This window comes from Drosophila rhopaloa, unplaced genomic scaffold (genome assembly GCF_018152115.1).
Source record: "Drosophila rhopaloa isolate 14029-0021.01 unplaced genomic scaffold, ASM1815211v1 contig_2, whole genome shotgun sequence".
Lineage (NCBI taxonomy): Eukaryota > Metazoa > Arthropoda > Insecta > Diptera > Drosophilidae > Drosophila > Drosophila rhopaloa.
In genome coordinates, this window is record NW_025335083.1 from 22,135,552 (window position 1) to 22,154,430 (window position 18,879).

Sequence of the window (18,879 nt, forward strand, 5' to 3'; positions counted from 1 at the left end):
AACTTAAGGCTATGAGCACAAAGTTAAACTTAAAGAGTGGTTCTCAAGTTGAAAACAAATTAACTGATGAAAGATAGTAATTTACCTGTAAGTTGTTTTCCCAAACTTTATGTTTTCATTACAAAAGGACTTATCAACTTATTAGGGCTAAAACCTATTTTTTTTATAAGGAATGCCTTTGCCAATATTTAAATTTTGTGTATTCTAGCTAAAAGTAAATATTTTAGCTTTTTTCGCAGACCCAACTCACGAGTAGGTTCGTGTCATGGCTAAACAATTAGCAATGCCCACAACCTAGGTTTGAAACTCAACTGTCTGGAGAAATCGATGTATCGATTACACTCGGACCTTATCGAACAGTCATCGAGTTTTGTTCCAGCTCTAGCGCAGGTCCATTGAAAATTTTCAAACGACTGCATCGACGGCGCCTGCAAAAGGTCGCTGTAGTTCAAAACCAAATTTAACGTACCGCATCACATATCCGAGCATAAATCACGACGATTTGCGGCTTTCTTCGCAATAAACCAGTGAAATTAGATTTGCCAAAAATTTGAAACCGGCGAAATCAGCTGTAGCCCGTGTGTGCGGGTGCGTTGTGTGTGTGTGTGCGAGTCAGAGACATCTCGACTGTGTGTGCGTGTGTCTGTGAGGCTCCAATCAGAAAGCCAGGATATCCGAACAACGTCAGTGAAAATTGTTAACTGATTCCTCTACAAAAAAAATAAAACTGGAAAAAATGGATGTGAACTTTGCCGAACTGAAGAAGGAGGCGGCGGCCACCAACGAGGACATTTTCCAGCGGGCACAGAAGGCCTACGAGGACTCAGGACTCGGCGGCGATGCTGGGAACGTGAGCGGTGGCGCCCAGGACGACAATGCCCATACGGAGCACTATTTCGCCAACGAGCAAAAGAACCTGGACTTTGGTGATCCCCAGGCCTTCGGGCAGCGCGTGTCCGCCGGCGCCAAGGATGCGCAGAAGCAGCTGGACTCAAAGTTCGCCCAGGAGGTCGACGATTTCGAGGGCTTCCTAAGCGATGCCGGAAAGGAGATCAAACAGGGCATCTCTGGACTGACCACTGACTTTATGAACGCCGAGCGGGGCTTCGCGGCTCCCTTGGCACAGTTCGCAGAGGCACCTGCTCCAGTGGCGGTGGCCCCAACTCCAGTGGTTCCAGCACCAGTGGCACCCACTTCCGCTCCTGCTGTTCCAGCTCCTGTGCCCGTGGAGGATGATCTGCTGGGCAGCTTCAGTGACCAGCCCTCGGCTCCGCTCCAGGCCTTCCAGCCCACAGCACCGTCCAAGGCCAATTTCTATGACGACGAGGAGGATGACTTCCTGGGCAAGCCGCCCAGCTCGGCTACTCCAGCTGCTCCACTGACCAATGCCAACCAGGATTCAGATACCGAATCACCGTCCGTCTCGTACACTCCCTCGCCGGCCAAAAAACCCATAGTGGATGCCTTGAAGGAGCAGGACAACGAGAAGTTCATTTCGTCGGAGGATCTGCTCAGTGATTTCAAGGAGGAGCCACGCACAGCGGTGACAGCCGCACCCATTCCGGCTCCCACTCCCATTGTTGCTGCTCCTGTGGCGCCAGTTGCCAAACCCCCGCCGGTTCCAGTGGCTGTTCCCGTGACAACCGCTTTGGTAACCGACCTGGATGACGAGGAGGTGGTGTTCAAGCCCAGCGTCCAGGAGGCACCGAAGGCACCCGCACCAGCACCGAAGGCACCCGCACTCGCACCCGAACCGAAACCAGAGCCGCCCAAGCCCAAGGAGGAGCCGCCCAAGCCGAAGGCTGTTCCAGTGCCAGCTGAATCGTCGCCGCCGCAGCCCAAGATTGTGTCCGTGGAGGAGATCTTCTACAAATATGGATTGGGTGAGTTTTATTGCCAGAGATACCCATTTTATACCCGTTATCATTGCGTTTCTAATTAATTTGTTGTGCCCCCGTCGTCATTTGAGTATTATGTTGCAATGTCGTCATTAGAGTATTATTTTGATGTTTGTTTGTAGTGTCCTTGCGGCGCACCTTGCATCCCACGCCCTTTCCCTGGTCCTCCTCTTGGGCCGCCGCCCCCACATTTGTGCGTTAGTCATTTCGCCGCTCTCTTCTCTGCGGTTTTTTTCCCAAACTCTGTCCATGATGTCATCGGCTTTTGCGGGCTCTCTTATTAAATGTATTTTATATCGCAATGCGGAGAAATTTAATAGCTTAGAAGATTCGCAGTGCCGGGGACTCTCTTTTGAACCCACCTTTTCTCTTTTCCCGGCCTCACATTAATCATTCGCCATTTGAACAGCAGCCGCCTTTTGCCGGCTTTCTCACAGTTTTCATAGATTTTTCGCAAATCGATCGTCACCGCGTGATTCACGCTCATTTGAATGCCGCGAACAGAGAAGGTTGTGACTGGTGAATACAGGGCTCGTTCGCTATAAGCCACACCAGCTGTTTTTTTCTATTTCACTGATTTAATTTAATATGATTTAAGATCACAATTTATACTATTCAAATAAATGTTACTTTTAAGTTTGTATTATAAATATATATAATTTAAAATTAATATTTCAAGGTTAAGGAGGAAGCGTATGTTCTTAAAAGAAGCTGAAAATTAAAAAAATGACACCATAAAATTTTAGAAATATTCTTCAATCAAGTTTGATCTGCTTTTACAATTAAATAACTGAAACTATAAGCCCTTAAGTGTATAATGACCGCTATATTTACCGTTTTCAACAAAGCAAATAGAAAACAATTTAATTGGTAGGGAGCTAAATCCTACGGAAAATTACACAACAAGTTATAAAGAAAGGGGTAAATAAGTAAACCTTAGAACAACAAAAGTGGTGAGTTGCATAACTAATCTAAGACGGGCAACTCATCACGTCTGTGTAGTATAAAAGCGGCCAACATTCTCGAAGCCAGTTTCACCATTGCCGACTGAGATACTTTGGCGGCATGAATCAGCTGCTCCGTAACCTCTCCACCATTCCAAACGCTCTCTATATACACATATATATACCATTTTGTACCCAGCCCGAGTGACTGCCTCCATTGACGTACACATTGCCCGTTCATATTTCATTATATTTCATTACTATTCTTTTTTTCTGTTTTAGTTTCGTGTCCATTAAAGCAATTTGCGGCAGAGTAATTTATTGTTGCGTAGTAATTTCTGCTACTATTCGGCCAGCTCTGGTTTTTCTACTACCTTTCGACAGCCCCTCAGTGGGCTAAATTAAGCCATTGGATTATTCAGTGCTTTGTCAGTGCTAATACATACGCTTCCATTTTCCATGCCACAGACTGCGGAAAAACAGTTTCCAATTAGTGATTTTCATCGACGCCTCCGGCTGCAGTCTGTCCGCATCCCTTTTCTGCGATTATGCGGCTATTTTTATTACCATCTCAGCTGGGCACATAGATATTTGCCTTGTTCTTTTGTCTTCACTGCGCTTTTGTCTTCCAATTTGCCATTGCCATTGATTTCGTTTTGGACTTGGATTTTTCCATTCCATCTCCCCGCTGGTTTAGCATCCACCTTATCGCCCCGCATTATCGCCTTTGGCGACTTCTGTCCAACTGTAGTCCACTGGCAGCTCCGATATCGGCACACTTCAGCTGTACACATCTGTGTATATTAACCATAATAATTCCCTCCAGTCCGAAGAAATACACTTGCTTTATTTATTTTATTGTGTTGTGTTGGTGGACAGAGAAAGGCGGAAAGCAGAAAATCGGTACTGAGTAAACAACGTTTCTTTCTGTGGAATTGTTTTAAAGATTATTTTTGGTTAATTGCATCTCCCACGCAGTAGGGATCCATAAAGTGGGGGGAAATCGACTTTTTTAGCCCACTGAGTGAGGACCACATGGCGATGAGTGGAATCCCCGAACGAGGTGCTCTATATTAAGAAAGTTATTGAGCGTGGGTCAAAGATAACCTAAAAACAATATGGTCAGTGCAGTGGTGGAATTAATCGGTCAAATGATACATATGTTCATTACTTTAAAGAAAATAAATTCTTTGATCTCCTGTTTTTTTTGTGAGTGCATTTATACGATAATGTTATGGTCTTTTAAATGATTAGCCATGTTCAGAGTCTAAAAGTTGCTGCCAAAGAATTGTTTATATATGAATATTTACAAGCATTTTTTTAATAAGATTTTCCAAGCGAAATATATTAAATTTATTCGTTTCCAGAAAATTTCATTCTTTGATTTACCCTTCATCCTTTGTGTCTTTTTTAAATGTATTGCTAATATAGGTCAAATGTATCCAATACAAATCGAATTATTGTGAAAGCTTTGGTATTCGTACCATTTGAATTCGTACAGGAAAACATGCTTCCGTAATCCTACTGCAAAGTATCGATTTCATCTGGCCAGGACTGTGCTAACCCGCCCAAGGCAGTCCGAAGAAGTTTGCCGATTTGGCAGCACATATGAAATGCGTCAAGCGTTTTTGTGTCATAACTTGGTCGTTGGCCAAAAGCGTATATTTGACAAAGTGGGGCAATGATTTTAAAGACAACCAATCGGGTGAAAAAATAGGAAATGCGTTCCGAGTGTGTCAGTTGATTGATTTCCTTTCTAATTTTCACGCCGCACGCAACTGTAGGGCGGGGTCAGAGGGCAGGGGGTGAGGAAGGTGGAGGTAATAGCAACAGCATCTGCAGCTCGATTGCACCCACCGCACCCAAAAGTTGCCAACGTCTGGTAATTTCCGGCCCACTTAGTGGGTGGTGGGCAAGTGAAAACAAGACTCCCGCAGGGGCGACGCATGCGCCCCGACACACAAAGGGAAAAGTCTCCCGCGGAAAAAGTCTCCACTCTACAGGCAGGTCAGCTGCAATAGGTGAAATCGATGGGCGCTATACTTTTTGCCCCGAACTCTCGAGCTTTTCCCAACTTGACTTCAGCCGCTGAGACACCGAGTTCAGGGCTAAGCGCGGTTGCTCAACTTGGCGCGTCTTGCGGTTGCCCTCTCATTACGGTAGAACCTCGGTGCGATTACTGTAGAGCCTCGTTAACTAGAATGTTAGTCAAATTCTAATTCGAAACTGTTATAGACTTTAATTTTGTCAGCCAATAATAATTCTAATAATAAAATATAATTCTAATCTGAAGTTACGTTATTAAAATAGGAATACATTTGCAGATTACGTTTCCTTATAGATTTTTATTATTTTTATTGCATACTTTAAAAGATTTGAAATCAGTAGATATCGTAATATTTTACGGTTTAAGGAATGGGTAATTTGAAATAGGAAAGTTTCACTGTAAACGTAAGTGGGCACAGTAGGGGGCATCTCCCATTTATCTCTCTGCAGTTTCCATGGCTCTCTCTCGGCGCCGACGCCCTGAGCTTAGGGTTGTCCTTTTTTTGGAGGCGAGATTCGACTCCTCGACCTGCCATTCGCGCTGAAGCTTTTGCCGATACGTTTCAGTCTCTATACGCGTCGTGAGGCCGCCACACGGAAGTGAAAATTCTTAAAGCGTAATACCTTCACGTCGTAATACCGTACTCTCCGCTCTCTCTCTTTCTGCGCTGTGCTTTTGTCGAACGAAAACAATCGAATAAAACGGGAAAACCGAAAAGTTACTATCCAGAAAAAGGATAACTCGTAGTGCACACAAATAGTGTATTGAACAAGCCAAAATCGAAATCGGAATCATGTCTGCATTTGGCGAAACCGGTCAGAATGGCGTGTGCAAGCATCGTCCATTGATTTGCTCCATACTCGATCCCAGTAAGTGGTACTCGCATTAATAAGAAAAAAATTACCCCAAAACGAAACTCACCCCGAAATTGGGAAATAAGATAAAAAGAAAAAACAACAAAACTAACCTCTGACAATGGTGGCATGGGTGGTAGTTTAATATTTAAGGATTGTATAATTGTTCTATTTAGTAAATAGTTTGTTGTACAAGTGAACTTTAGGCTTCTGTAAGATATATTTGTAAATTTGCTTTTAACTTCTTCCCTTTAAAACTGCTTAAATTCTACTTTATTTAGAGGAATGTCCTGCTTTTTCCTTAACTTTCCTTTAACCGCTTTTGCATTGATGTATTGTTTTTAGTTTACCGCCTTTGCACGCCATCTTTTTCCTTTCCTGTTTTCATTATCTCTTTGCACCTCGACTAACTGCTAACTAACGAAAATCAATATATCAATCGCCTATTTGCAGATGCCTGGTTCAAGCCCGAACGTTTGCACCCGCAAGGTAAGTTCAGTGCCGCTAAAACTGTGTGCCCGCGATTGTGCTGCTTGACCGCGGTGCGGCCCCTTAGCCCTTAAACTGTAACTGTACAAATCGTACACGCCGACTGTCAATATGCGTTATGATGATGTCATCGAGTCACCCCCGTTGTCCTTTTTGTTATTATTATTGTTGTTGTTGCATTGTTGTGCTCCCCATTTCGGTTAAGCCCCAAACACAAGTACAAATGACAGGCTTTGTGTTGCTGTCGCTTTACATTTTACAAGCAGTACCCCGGAAAGTATGCCACATTATTCCGCATATCCTTTCGAGTGCTCTGCATTGTCTCTGGATGTGTACGCTCTATCTATGACTTTTTTTATTTGTTCACTCTCAGTACTTTTGTAGGGCAATGTTATACATAAGTTGAGGAGAAAGCTATGTAAAAGGCAAGCATAAATATTGAAACGATTGTTAATTATTATTATTATTATTTTTAAAACACTTTTTTTGGATATGCCTAAGGTTCACTTTTTGGCTTTATTGTTTTCCAGTTTTATGCAGCTTTCACCTGGAGGGTATCTTAAAATAATTTGCATTTTTATAATGCTCACGGGGGTAGCTGCCACGCCTCCTCAATCAACTCCCATTTACCCTCCCCTCTTTTAGAGTTAGTTGCCAGTCCGGTCGCATTGTAATTAGCCGTCGTTTTCATATAGTTCAGTTACCCGCCAGCCAAACGATTTTCACTGAAGCGGTGAGCGTTAAGAGCGGTAACCGTAATCGGATCGCATGCTAAGCCAACCCAACTTTACCGCCACTACAGTCCAACTCGAACTTAAAAACTTGCAAAATTACGAAATATTGAAGTTAAAATTCTTAATTCGAAAGTCCTAAATGTTGGGTACACCAATTTTTCCAAATATCCAAAGCTTAACCTTAATACAAAACATATTTTTAAGAAGCTTTTCAGTATGATCAAAAATGTTTTCAATATTTTAACTGTAAACGTCAATAAGTCCAATGTCTAATTTTATAAAAACAAGGTTAAATTTAATTTTGTTACAAACATATAGTTGACATATTTATTATTAATATTTCTTGATTTTAAAAATAAATCAGTTAGAAAAATTCGACTTCGAGAGTCTTGACTGTGTATTTATATTCACAAAAACCATTTCACAACTGCAAATTGCAAACTGATATGGGGCGTCTGCCATTTTCCCCGCCGGAGAGAAGGGGTGGAAAGAGGAGGGGGAGAGGGGGCAAAGGCCTCGCATGCAATCTGAGCTTAGTCTAAACGTCGCTCCATGCACTTTCTATAGGTATTCATACATATATCTGTACATATGCATTTTCATTTAGTATACCATTTTTAATCAGCTTTTGACTGTAAAAATTATTCGCCTTTGTTATGACTAATTCGCATTTAGTTGGCATTCGTCTAAGGTTTGCAGTTATTATTAAAAATCACTCGCTAATCATGCATTTTTGAGTGCTTGCTTTAGTCATACTTATTATTGGACTTTGGCTTCACATTTAATCGCCTTTTTATTAGCTTTGTGATGTTCAGAATACCTGATCACAATCTATAAAATCATTTAAACTGGCAGTTAATTAACAAACCGTATTTTTATGTTCTGTTTTAATTATACTTAGCCATTTGTAAATATATTTCATGATAATTTCAACCAAATGTCTTAAAATATTTATAGAATGATGCCATAAATAACTACAATTTTGTATTCTTACGATCATACAACTACAGAATGTTATAGGCTTTCCATTTTACCAAATGCTTTTATAATATATTAAACAAAAGAAAAATTAAAAACAGTTAAAGATTTGAGGACTAACCATTTCAAGTTGTAAAAGGATCATTTTGAAATAAACTTATTTAGATCCAGATAATGAATATAACTTCAAGAACAAATTTTTGGAGCTTGTTATGCTTCCAAGTTTCAATAAATATTCAATCCCCTTCTCTACATTACTTTTCTCCTCTATTGGCTAAAATATAATTTGCACGAGTGGCTAGACATGTACCTGTGGTTTTCTCTACGTTTTCGCCCAAGTGCAATTCCCAATTTGGAAATGGCCAAGAGCTTGAGTGCTGTTCGCTGTGCACTGCCCACTGTGAACACTCGAATACTTGGATAATCGAGTCAGTCAGTCGGGAAGTCGGCCCACATTAACATTCTCCAAATGCCGGACTTGGCCATAAAGAAAGAGCCAGCAAAGCGGCGGTTGCCTGGTGAATGTAAAACTGTTAATTAGATATTTATGTTTTCATAACAAGTCTAGCGTTAAGAATAATGATTAATCACCCATTGTGCCAGCTTGTGTTTTTTTCAAACTCAAAATTGCACTTTTCAATCAGTGTTGTAATGATTACTCTTAAAAATGAAACGTTGGTTAATTGCATCTTTATTTGAGTTCTTTCTAGGCCTTGAAAATAGAATTTTAGACGTGACACCATTGTTATTAAAGCAAAAGATATAACTATCTAAGCCAACGGTCTTTAGGTCTTTCTTTCATTCTTTTTTTGGACTGCCATAAGAACTAGAATGAGTAACGGCCAAAAGAGAAATGCTACGTGCGTTGGTCGACATGTTTTCTTGTTGTCTATATATATAATTTTATACTTCCAGCCAAAATCGATTAGATCATCGACGGCATTTTTTTGGCCTGTGCTAATTCAGCGCCGAAAAAAAGTATATTCATATATGCGAAAAATTTGCATTAAATTGCAAAATAACAATGATAAGCCAGTAGAAATGACTTAAAGCCATGGCTAGCGATAACTTGTCTGCAATTAGAAATAAGAGATAAGAGATGGCAAGTCATGAGCACCCAGAGCTTTTGCTTTTATCGGGGTCTGACGTCAGATCGCCTAGAATGCGAATTACAAACGCTTAGAAATTAAATTTTTAAACTTGGAGCTCTTTGGGTTAAGCAGTTAACACTGCTTGTATTAAGCAGTGGAGAAGCAGTACAAGCAGGCAGTGAGATAGCCTCTAGCCCCAAGGCGAGAAACCGTTAACCTTGAATCTTCCGAGTAAGAGCGAACTTGAGAACTTGAGAGAAAGAGCCCCACAATTGTCATTGTTTATGAAGCTCTCCAAAACGAAAGGCCGTCTTTTCCATCTCGCCGCTCATTCATTACTGCTCTCGCGTTCTGTCCCGCTCCTCCCCCTTTGGATGCTGTCTGCCCGGCCGGCGTCAACGTTCAAAACTCACAGTTGGCTGCTAATTTTAGCCTTTTAGCTAAGTATTTCAGCCATTCGCTGTCATTGTTGTTGTTGGTGCTGCTGCTGTGCGGTTTAACATTTAAAGATTACGACGTAGGCTGCACTAGCCGGTCCAAGCAGTTGAACTAGAGAAAAGCTAAATATTGAAACAGTGGGGATTCGAAATAATAAGCCTTCTTTTTATATCTATAACAATTAAATAATAACAAGAAATCTCTCATTCCTAGGATTATATTTAATATTGCAAACATAAAAAAAAATCTTTTTATACATGTTTTGGGTGTGTGTTGAGATAGATCAAGGCTAAAGGCAAAGTTTTACGTTGTTAAAATATAAAGCGTGTCCAAAAAATAATATAAAGTTTGAAAACTTCTAACATCTGTTTGTTAAAACTCCAGGAATTTCAAAACGTTTTAGTTTAAAATGGTCCCCTCTCAAATCTCTAAAGACCTGGTCTAATGTTTGTTGGTATTCGGTATTTGGAAAGTCTTCCCTTAATGCTCATGAGATTGGTGGATAATTATTTTTGTTATTAAATGAGTCAAAGATCGCACTTATTGCATTTTCAATACTTAATATCTTTTGTACCTCTGCTGTAGTCATAAATTCAACCAGTTTTTGGCTTGTCTACAGCCCTGGCAAGGACATATCTCGAGTACCTGATCGGTATTACCGTTTCGGTTCTGCTCAGCTCCTTGATCCTCTTATTTCTCCACACCTTGACCCTGGCTCTCTTTGCGTTTCCTTTCATCTGTACATGCTGCTTGCAAAGACATGTTCGCGAGAAAAGCAGTCGACTACCTAAATTGCATTTTCATTTACCCAACGTGTGTTTGCTAACAGGCGACAACTACATTAACGGCTACAAATGCGTGTTTCTCGACAGCAAAAACACCCTCGCTCTCCGTAGCTCTGGCATCCCTCACTCTCTCCCTTTCCTGTATCTGCGATTCTCTCAGAGCCATTCTATTTGAAATTCGCTATAACCAGAGGGCCCTTTCCTTTTCCCTTTCTGTCCACAGCGGTGGTCATGATAAAAGAGATTTTAGTATAAAATGTCATGTCCGGTGTATCTTACCTACCTAAAAAAATTTTAACCTCCCAAAAGCGTTTGAGCCCCCTTACTCCCTTCGTGGGTCCAATTTTGGTGAAAACATATTTCTAAAACACTCGGAAAGACTTTAAAAATGATTTACTGAAATCTGTAAAATAGTTCGAGTTTTTTAAAAGAGCATTTTATCTTTCAAATTTAAAAAGTAATTTGAACCTAACTTGTTTTCAATGAATTAATATTAATATTCTGGGTAGAACACCTGAGTTCTCAAGCTAGCTACGGAACGCATACTACATCTTTGAATAGCTTATTTTTTAATTTTCAATGATGAAAGCAGATTGTGGGTGCTAAACGCATGCCTATTTTATTGGCCGCCGGTGTACGCCGAGTTGAGTACCTGCGTGCTGTATCTCAGCACGATGGTGTGCGGGCATTGAGTGTCGTCGCTTCGCCCTGCGCCGAGCTGAGCGCATCTGAAATTAATTGTAGTTTAGTTGATGTCCGGACTTTGACAACGTAACATTGCCCCAGAGACGGGATCGAGATATTGAGATCGAGATCGGGAAAACGAAACGAAAACGAGATCGGTAAATGCTTCTTTCCGCACTGTGCGTGCCCGTGTGCTAGTGTCTGTGCGGTTGCCCCATCTCCATCTCCACATGACACCGATTGTGTCAGCTGTTTGAACTCCTCGGATGACCTGCACTTGCAGCTGACAGAAAACACGAATCCGCGACTTTGTCATTGTCGTCGCAGCATTCAGTTTCCCCGCCCCATTCCCCGCGGAATTTCTCGTGTTTTTTGTGCGGATACTTTTCTAATTATATAACTTGGATAGGTGCCCTAACTCTGGCTATACATATATGCGAATGTAGATACAGTGGTGGCTCATAGGTGTGAAATTCCAGACAATCAATACACATTTAAACTTATCAGAAGCGCATTAAAAAAACGTTTATCAATATGTAATTCAAAAAGAATCCACAAATTGCAAAGCGCGTTAATAAATTTCGAATAAAAACATTCAGGATTCATATAAGCCCTAAGAATCTACAGTGTTTTAAAGAACTTTGAAAAATACTTTAGACATTTGGAGATATCTTAGGGTTACCTTTTTATTATATAGAAATATATATATTTTAACCGAGTTCTATTATCCAGCGACCACTGTATCATATTCAATATCATGACATGCACCCAGCCAATGCGGTTATCGTCATAACGTAAATCAAAAAAAATGAATGAAATAATATAATAATAGGTTTAATCCTATCCTACTATCTTGCCCCAACGAATGGCACTTTCCATATCAGTTCCGCCTGCCATTCCGATTGTGAGTGCGAGTGCGAAGAACTCTCGGCCGTGTTCTATATCTCTCGTCTAGGTCGGATCCGATCGGTCTTGGCTCGCGATCGTTCAGTTGTACGCAAACGGTTAATGTTAATGCCCGCCGTTGCATTATTCGCATTTCCTCGATCCGTGAAGTGAACCTTTCGCAAGAACTTTCGCTACATTTGATTCTTCCGTCTTTCTCTTGCAGTCGAGCAAAAAGCTTTAGTGATAGAATTTAAACCGCATATACTCAGTTAATCTAAACACAATACGATGGCTGCTGGTCTGGAAACGTTGCAGGGTCTGCTGCAGTCGCTGGGCGAACTCAAAGACTTGCCCCTGAATCGCGAGTCGTGTAAGTAAAATAAATTAAATCAAATCAAAAAGAATTTCATCGGCCTCAAAAGTGTGTATAGGGTTTGGGTAAATATGAGGGCCGACCGCATGGCCAGCTGAAAATCGAATGAAACAAGAATTTCCCTTGGGGAAATTTCTTTTATTTTCTTCACTCTCTTCTTTCATTCTCTTTCATTATCACACTCTCTCGCTGCGCGTTGTTTCTAATTGCAGCTATAATTTATTTATAAATATTCTTTTTAGTGTCTAAGGGAAAATGTTGAGAATAATAGGGAGAAAAAGTGTTTCGGCTTAGGAAGGCTAAGACTTCTTCTTCAAATCAAATTCTTAATGATTAGATAAGGAATTGCTGAATTTAGTTCTTTTGGTATCAGTTTTGCCTATTCATTTATGATATGTGTTATAAAAAGCTCTGTCACCCCGACTATCAATAGTCTGAACCTATTTCGTTTCCAATTAAAATGCGAAATGTGATTAGTTTTATTGCTTTTTAACTAATTCTTTTCCCAAAGGGGTATTTCTAAAAGAGTATTTCCTCTTATCAGCACTTCCCCCTTGGTAACTTTTGACGATAAGCCAACAAAGTATCAAGTGATTTGTCATTCGTGAAACTTTTATGGGGTTTCAATTTGAGGTGCGTGCGTGAGCGGATTTTTAAACCGAGTCACGCTCAAAAAATATGTATTTTAAACAAAATCTTACTTGTTAGATAATTATAAAAGAAATTGTATGACTAGGCATTTAGCATATAAAGCAATATGCAGAAAGTATATTGTAGTCATTATGCCACGAGTGTGGTGTATATTTTTTCTGTTTCTCTAATTGCTAGTTTATTCGATGTTTTTGATTCTCTCTCGTTCTGTGCATTTCTTTTAATTGTTTATTAACATGGCCTTATGCAATTCTGCATGCTTTCTGACAATGTCAGGTGCACACAATTATTGCATTTATGAACGTTTGTTGGCGAACATTGGGAATTATGTCAGAGGCGCGAACATCGGAATGATATCATTTGAAGCAGAGCTTACTCATTCAAACGCGCCAAAAAAGAAAAGCAACGCAAAAGCGTTAGAGGTGATTGGGGTTGGATATAAGTGTTTGCGTATAGTGATGTCACTAGAAACGATTTTAGCATTTAGCCAAAACGCAGTTTTCCAGCCAATTGCGTTTTGAGCCGGCAATGGAAATTGCAATCCACACCCCCGTTCCACAGTGGCTGTCAAACTATATAAAGCAGTCCATTGAACCCCCATAGATAAGCAGTGCAAATCTCGACCTATTTGAATGCAGATTTAATTTATTGATTTAAAACCATGGTGTGTGTGTTAGCATTTCCCGCATTTCGCCATTGTTGGTCACGCTCCGGATCCATGATTCAACCGCAAAACCCCACCCACTACGTCACTTAACTCTACGTAAGGCTACGTAAGTCCAATTCCCAATCTTCAAGCTTCGGCTGTGGACCCGAGTGCGAATCGCCAAGTTCGTGGTTGAGGTTGACACGTTTGCTGACATATGTACGTACTCTCTCCACCCCCCGTATTTGTTGTTGTTATTGCGCGTTATCTTTTACTTTCAATACGGATCGTCGACGCACAGCTCTCTGCCGCTCTCCTACCGCACAGTGGGCTATTTTGTCCTAATCTGCGCTGATTTATTTAGGAAGTGCAACATTAGCAAGTGTATCAAAATATAACTAAGATCGGATTATTATTACTAATACGGCACCAGGTGATATTAAATTCGTTAATAGATGTTACATTCCAACCATTTAGGATCAATTATTTATTTAAATTAATAAAAGGGCTGTCTATATAAACATGTTTTAAACACTTTCTTAAGTCGAAGAAGTTATTGCTAGTAGTATATGTATATAAACCACAGATTTCAAATTCGAATATACTAATCGATTAGACAGATAACACGCCCACTGTGCACTGCTTGGCGTGGCTCCCCCTGCTTTTTCAATCCAGAAAACTTGTTTGCCGCTACTCTCTCTGGCCCCATCTCTTTCTCTCTACCTCGCCCACCCGCCCACTTTATTGGCTGTCCCGCTCGCGCGGCCCAAGCAGTTCCAGCTCCCCATATGCGATGGCAAATTGGAGGCTTGTTGGTTTAATTTGTGCTCAAACTTCTTCCAGTTCTTTTGCTGCGCTCGATTCAGACGGTCGGCCGAATCGTACCCGAGTGCCAGTGTGTGTGCGTGCGTGTCCGTGTAGCGACTAACTAACCAACTAACTTGTACGCTGTAATTAAGCCTAGACACGCGAAAGTCCCACCCGCTTTGCATACATTTTGGCGCCAAGCTAGTAACGGTTTTAAATCGAAAGAAACACACAAAAAATGGCAGGCGGCAGCAAGCGCTACTCACGCAACAACTCCAACGGCAACTTCCAGCCGCTTCCAGAACGCGGACCAGGTAATACCCATTAGCAGGGGCTATCTCCGCGACGTTATCACCTGTCTCTTTGGTCCACGTTGTCCACTTTAAATTAAGACCCACAAAAGCAACGCAACGAGGGTCTTATCTTCGCTAGGTCGTGGAATAAAAAATATTTATGAACCATTCGTCGCAGTGATTGCTGCCAACGTCAGCAGCAGAGTATCATCACCGCCAACGTGGCCAAAATATTCGAAAAATAAGAACAACCAAAAACCTTACGAAATCCAGTCATCACTTTGCAAGTTTTTTAGCTTCGCATAATTTCATTCCATAGGCTGTGCTAATTTTATATATATTTATTTGCCACGTTTCGAACTGCGCTTGGCAACCAAGCAAATCCAAATTTGGCCCATCATCATAATTCCAGCTTGCATTGGCAATTTTAAATTGAATTATTAAACAAGTGTAGACATAGCAGCTACGATGTTATCAGTCCCTGTCAGTCTTATCTGTTTTTTTGTGTAATATTTTCTTACTACTACTACATTTGTGTTCTTGTCCCGCCGAGGCTGCACTTCACTTTCGACCAAAACGGGTTTCAAGGCAAACCAAACCAAACCAGTTCCATCATCTCATCGCTCTTCGGCGAGATTCATGTTGCAATTGTAACGAAATCTTCGATTCAATTGATACCTTGGAAACTTTCTCCCACGAGAGAGCTTTCTCAAAGTTTTTAACCCAGTTTAGGGTCTCAGACGCTGCCATCTCATCACTATTGTCTCCTTTCTAATTTATTTCCCCCATATTTACATAATACTCCCTCAGATCGTGTCTGGCCTGGCAACTTTAGAAAAATTCGAATCCGAATCCCAGTCTAAAACAAGTTTACCCAGCTTTGTAGTTTGCCTCATGCTGGTTTGAGTTTTAATTTATCTATTATTTGTTTAGGTGTATTCTATAGTGATATAGTGATCGCATTTTATGACTAAAGATTGGGATAACCACACGGAATAATTTGTACTGCCCTAAGATCTTCTCTAAAAATATTACTCTGGTGCTTAACTACCTAATGTTAATTTAAAAAATATTTCCTAAACTACCAAGCCATAATTACGTTATAACGATTTCTTATCACAAAAGAGAATATCTCATTCATTGATTGCAGCACCTCACTGGATTCACGTTAATAGTTTACCTGAGAACCCTTATAAATCAGTTAGAATTAATGACCCATCGATGAGGCAGCAAATCCCATAGTTCGAACACTTGAGATGTATTTATAGAACTATTGTTTGTTTTAGTATCTTAATTGGGTTAACCCAGACGACGAGGGGCAGTGACTTCTTATCGGTAAATCCAATGAAAGCGAATGAAGCTAAGGCCGATGGCGAAGATATAAAGCAAATAGTTGTGTTTACGTCAGCGTCTGAAGCCAAGAGATACATTCAGGCACGAGCTGGACAATCGATTCTTAAGCGATTCCAACCATTTCCATTTACATTCGCCACTCGAACACTCTTTGGCCACCGCTCTTCCCATTAGCATACATACACTCTTTTCGGCTCTCTCTTGTTTTCCGGCTGGGTCCGGAAAATCTGAAATCTTCTTCTAGCCATTCTTACATATATGTTCTGCCCCCGGCCAGCAGACGCTAAATAATATTTCTCTAGTGTGTAGAACTTGGCAACGAACGTCAAACGTAGCACCGCGAACGATCCGTAGGAAAACCCCGAAAACCCGAAATGTCGACCGAATTGTGTGAGTGAACAACCGGTGAAAAGCTGGGAGGGAGGTGCTTAGGGTTAGAATATAATGCAAAGCTCAGTTGCATGCTGTTCAGCAAATGCTAACGATAATTACCACCTAAGCAGATGGGCCCGAGGTGCCCGAATCCGATTCAAATATTTATCTCATAGATTGCATAATTGCCGCCAGCTGAAAAGATATATGTAAATGCGTGCGAAAGGCTGAACGTGTGTGTACGTCTGTATATTTCGGTATTTTCAGTCCACTTTATCTTGCCTCTTTTCACAGTTTATGAGGGGTATAAATTGGGAATGAAAAATCAAATGTGTATAACACAAAAAACTCTTTGAAAGCCGTTAATAATTGAACCATCTTCTTTTCTCTAGTGGAATCCCTTATCTACTGGCGCGATGTGAAGAAATCCGGCATTGTTTTCGGCGCCGGCCTGATCACATTGGTGGCCATCTCCAGCTTCTCGGTGATCAGCGTGTTTGCCTACTTGTCGCTCCTGGCTCTCTTCGGCACCGTGGCCTTCAGAATCTACAAATCGGTGACACAGGCCGTGCAAAAGACAAACGAGGGACATCCCTTTAAGTGAGTTCACTTGATTGATATACTCGGTAAATAGTTGACTAATATAATTCCCTTGCAAATCAGGGAATATCTGGAGCTGGATCTGACGCTGTCGCAGGACAAGGTGCAGAACATTGCCGGCGTGGCTGTGGCACATATCAATGGCTTCACCTCCGAGCTGAGGCGTCTGTTCCTGGTTGAGGATATCATCGATTCGATCAAGTTCGGCGTCATCCTGTGGGTCTTCACCTACGTGGGTGCCTGGTTCAACGGCATGACTCTGGTCATCTTGGGTAAGTGGAGGAGAATTACCTAAACCAAATAGTATTTACAACTGATATGATAACCCTTTATTTGTGCAGCCTTTGTCTCGCTGTTTACCTTGCCCAAGGTCTACGAGAACAACAAGCAATCGATCGATACCTACTTGGATCTGGTGCGCAGCAAATTGACAGAAATCACCGACAAGTGAGTTTGGCTATTCTAAATCTTAAGGGATAGATTTCTAAACTCCCATTTCCTATTTTCCTTCAGGATCCGAGTGGCCATCCCCATTGGCAACAAGAAGCCCGTGGCCGCTGCCGAGTCTGACAAGGACAAGTAAACAACCCGCACTAGCTACAGAAACAACCACAATAAAAACATGTTTATTTATTTATTAAGCATTATTTGAATGGTTTTAATATTCATCCAGGCATTAAATAAATAACAAATCTAGCAGCAATGTTTACATATTAATTGTATAATTGCAATCTACATCAATCGATAATTGTAAATCAAATTTATAGAAACCCAAACAACTTATCAACCAACAACTCGTAGCAGTTTCAAACATTGTCCAAGTGTCTTTAAGTTTTTAACGAACGAAACAAAAAAACATTAAAAGTGAGGGAAATTAAGAAGTAAACGATTATATAGACGCAGCAATGCAATTAAAAGTTTTTATGAGTTCCAGCAATTTTTAATTCAATTCAAATGTCATCATTTCAATTTACTCAACTTTCTTAGTTTCCATTGTGAACCTTTTTAATTAATTCTTTGCTTTAGTTTTAGTTTTACTATTTTGTTGATTTTTTGTATAAAACAACAAGAAGAACTAAGATTACTCTTAAAACAAACAAACAAGAAAAAATCAAATAAAAAATGAAGTAAAAAAATCCACAACTAATGATTTTTGTGTTTTCTAGCATTTTTAATAAAGAAAAAATATATATACTAATAAGTAAGCTGATCCGTAAGTCATTAAACACGCGCCTGTTAACGGAGGAGAATGCAAACATTAATCATAAATCATAACGAAGAAAAGAATTTCGAGCAGCTTTACCGCTTCATTTACATAAATGGCCTTGTTTCACATTGTACAATTAATTTGTAAGCATTTTACATGAAATTAAATCAAATATTTAATGCAAATTTATTTGAGGCGAAGGCATACGCAAGTGTCATCACAATTGTAGCTTAAATGTTCATTACTATTATTACTGTAACTCTTTGTTGCTTAATTGTTGAACAAACTTTGCGTTTGAATTGCGTATTTTGATGGAATCCCCACATATAGACGTACTTACATACATATGTGCATGTGCAGTTTATCCCATAACTGTATTTTAGGCGTTCTTCTAAATCAGACTATATACCAATAGATATTTTTGCAAATTAATACACTTGAAAATATATATGTATACAAAATGTAAGTGAGATAAACAAAGACATCGCCTGAAGAAAGAACGAAATTTTTAAGTGCAACTTTTCGAGGGTTTATCTTTAATTTAGTGCAACTTTACATATGTAACCGCAAGAAAAACAGGAGAAGTAACTCACAAGTGTGCAGTACGTTTGCTATGAATAGAGATTGAGACAGCAAAACAAGAACCGCTCTTAAAAGTATTTAATTCTATGAATGAGACACAACAGCAACAGCAGTTGGCTATGATCGTAAAGTTTCAATAAAAATAAACTCTTATAAAAGTAAAAC

At 40.3% G+C, this 18,879-nt stretch overlaps 1 protein-coding gene across 7 annotated transcripts; it reads left to right on the forward strand.

The window, feature by feature from the left end:
* Nucleotides 1–389: 389 nt before the first annotated feature.
* LOC108040311 (reticulon-1-A) lies at nt 390–18,069 on the forward strand. Of its 7 annotated transcripts, none has more exons than XM_017117738.2 (6): nt 390–1,883; nt 6,197–6,232; nt 16,718–16,925; nt 16,989–17,197; nt 17,267–17,372; nt 17,439–18,069. In XM_017117738.2, exons 1-6 carry the CDS (start codon nt 737–739, stop codon nt 17,506–17,508), a joined length of 1,776 nt encoding a protein of 591 aa, XP_016973227.1. In that variant the 5' UTR covers nt 390–736; the 3' UTR covers nt 17,509–18,069. The 7 variants fall into 7 exon arrangements, with proteins under 7 accessions (XP_016973227.1, XP_016973229.1, XP_016973230.1 ...); XM_017117741.2 differs by lacking the exon at nt 390–1,883 and adding an exon at nt 5,488–5,758; XM_017117742.2 differs by lacking the exons at nt 390–1,883; nt 6,197–6,232 and adding exons at nt 10,989–11,100; nt 12,054–12,200 and having other exon boundaries at nt 17,439–17,628.
* The last annotated feature ends 810 nt before the right edge of the window (nt 18,070–18,879 follow it).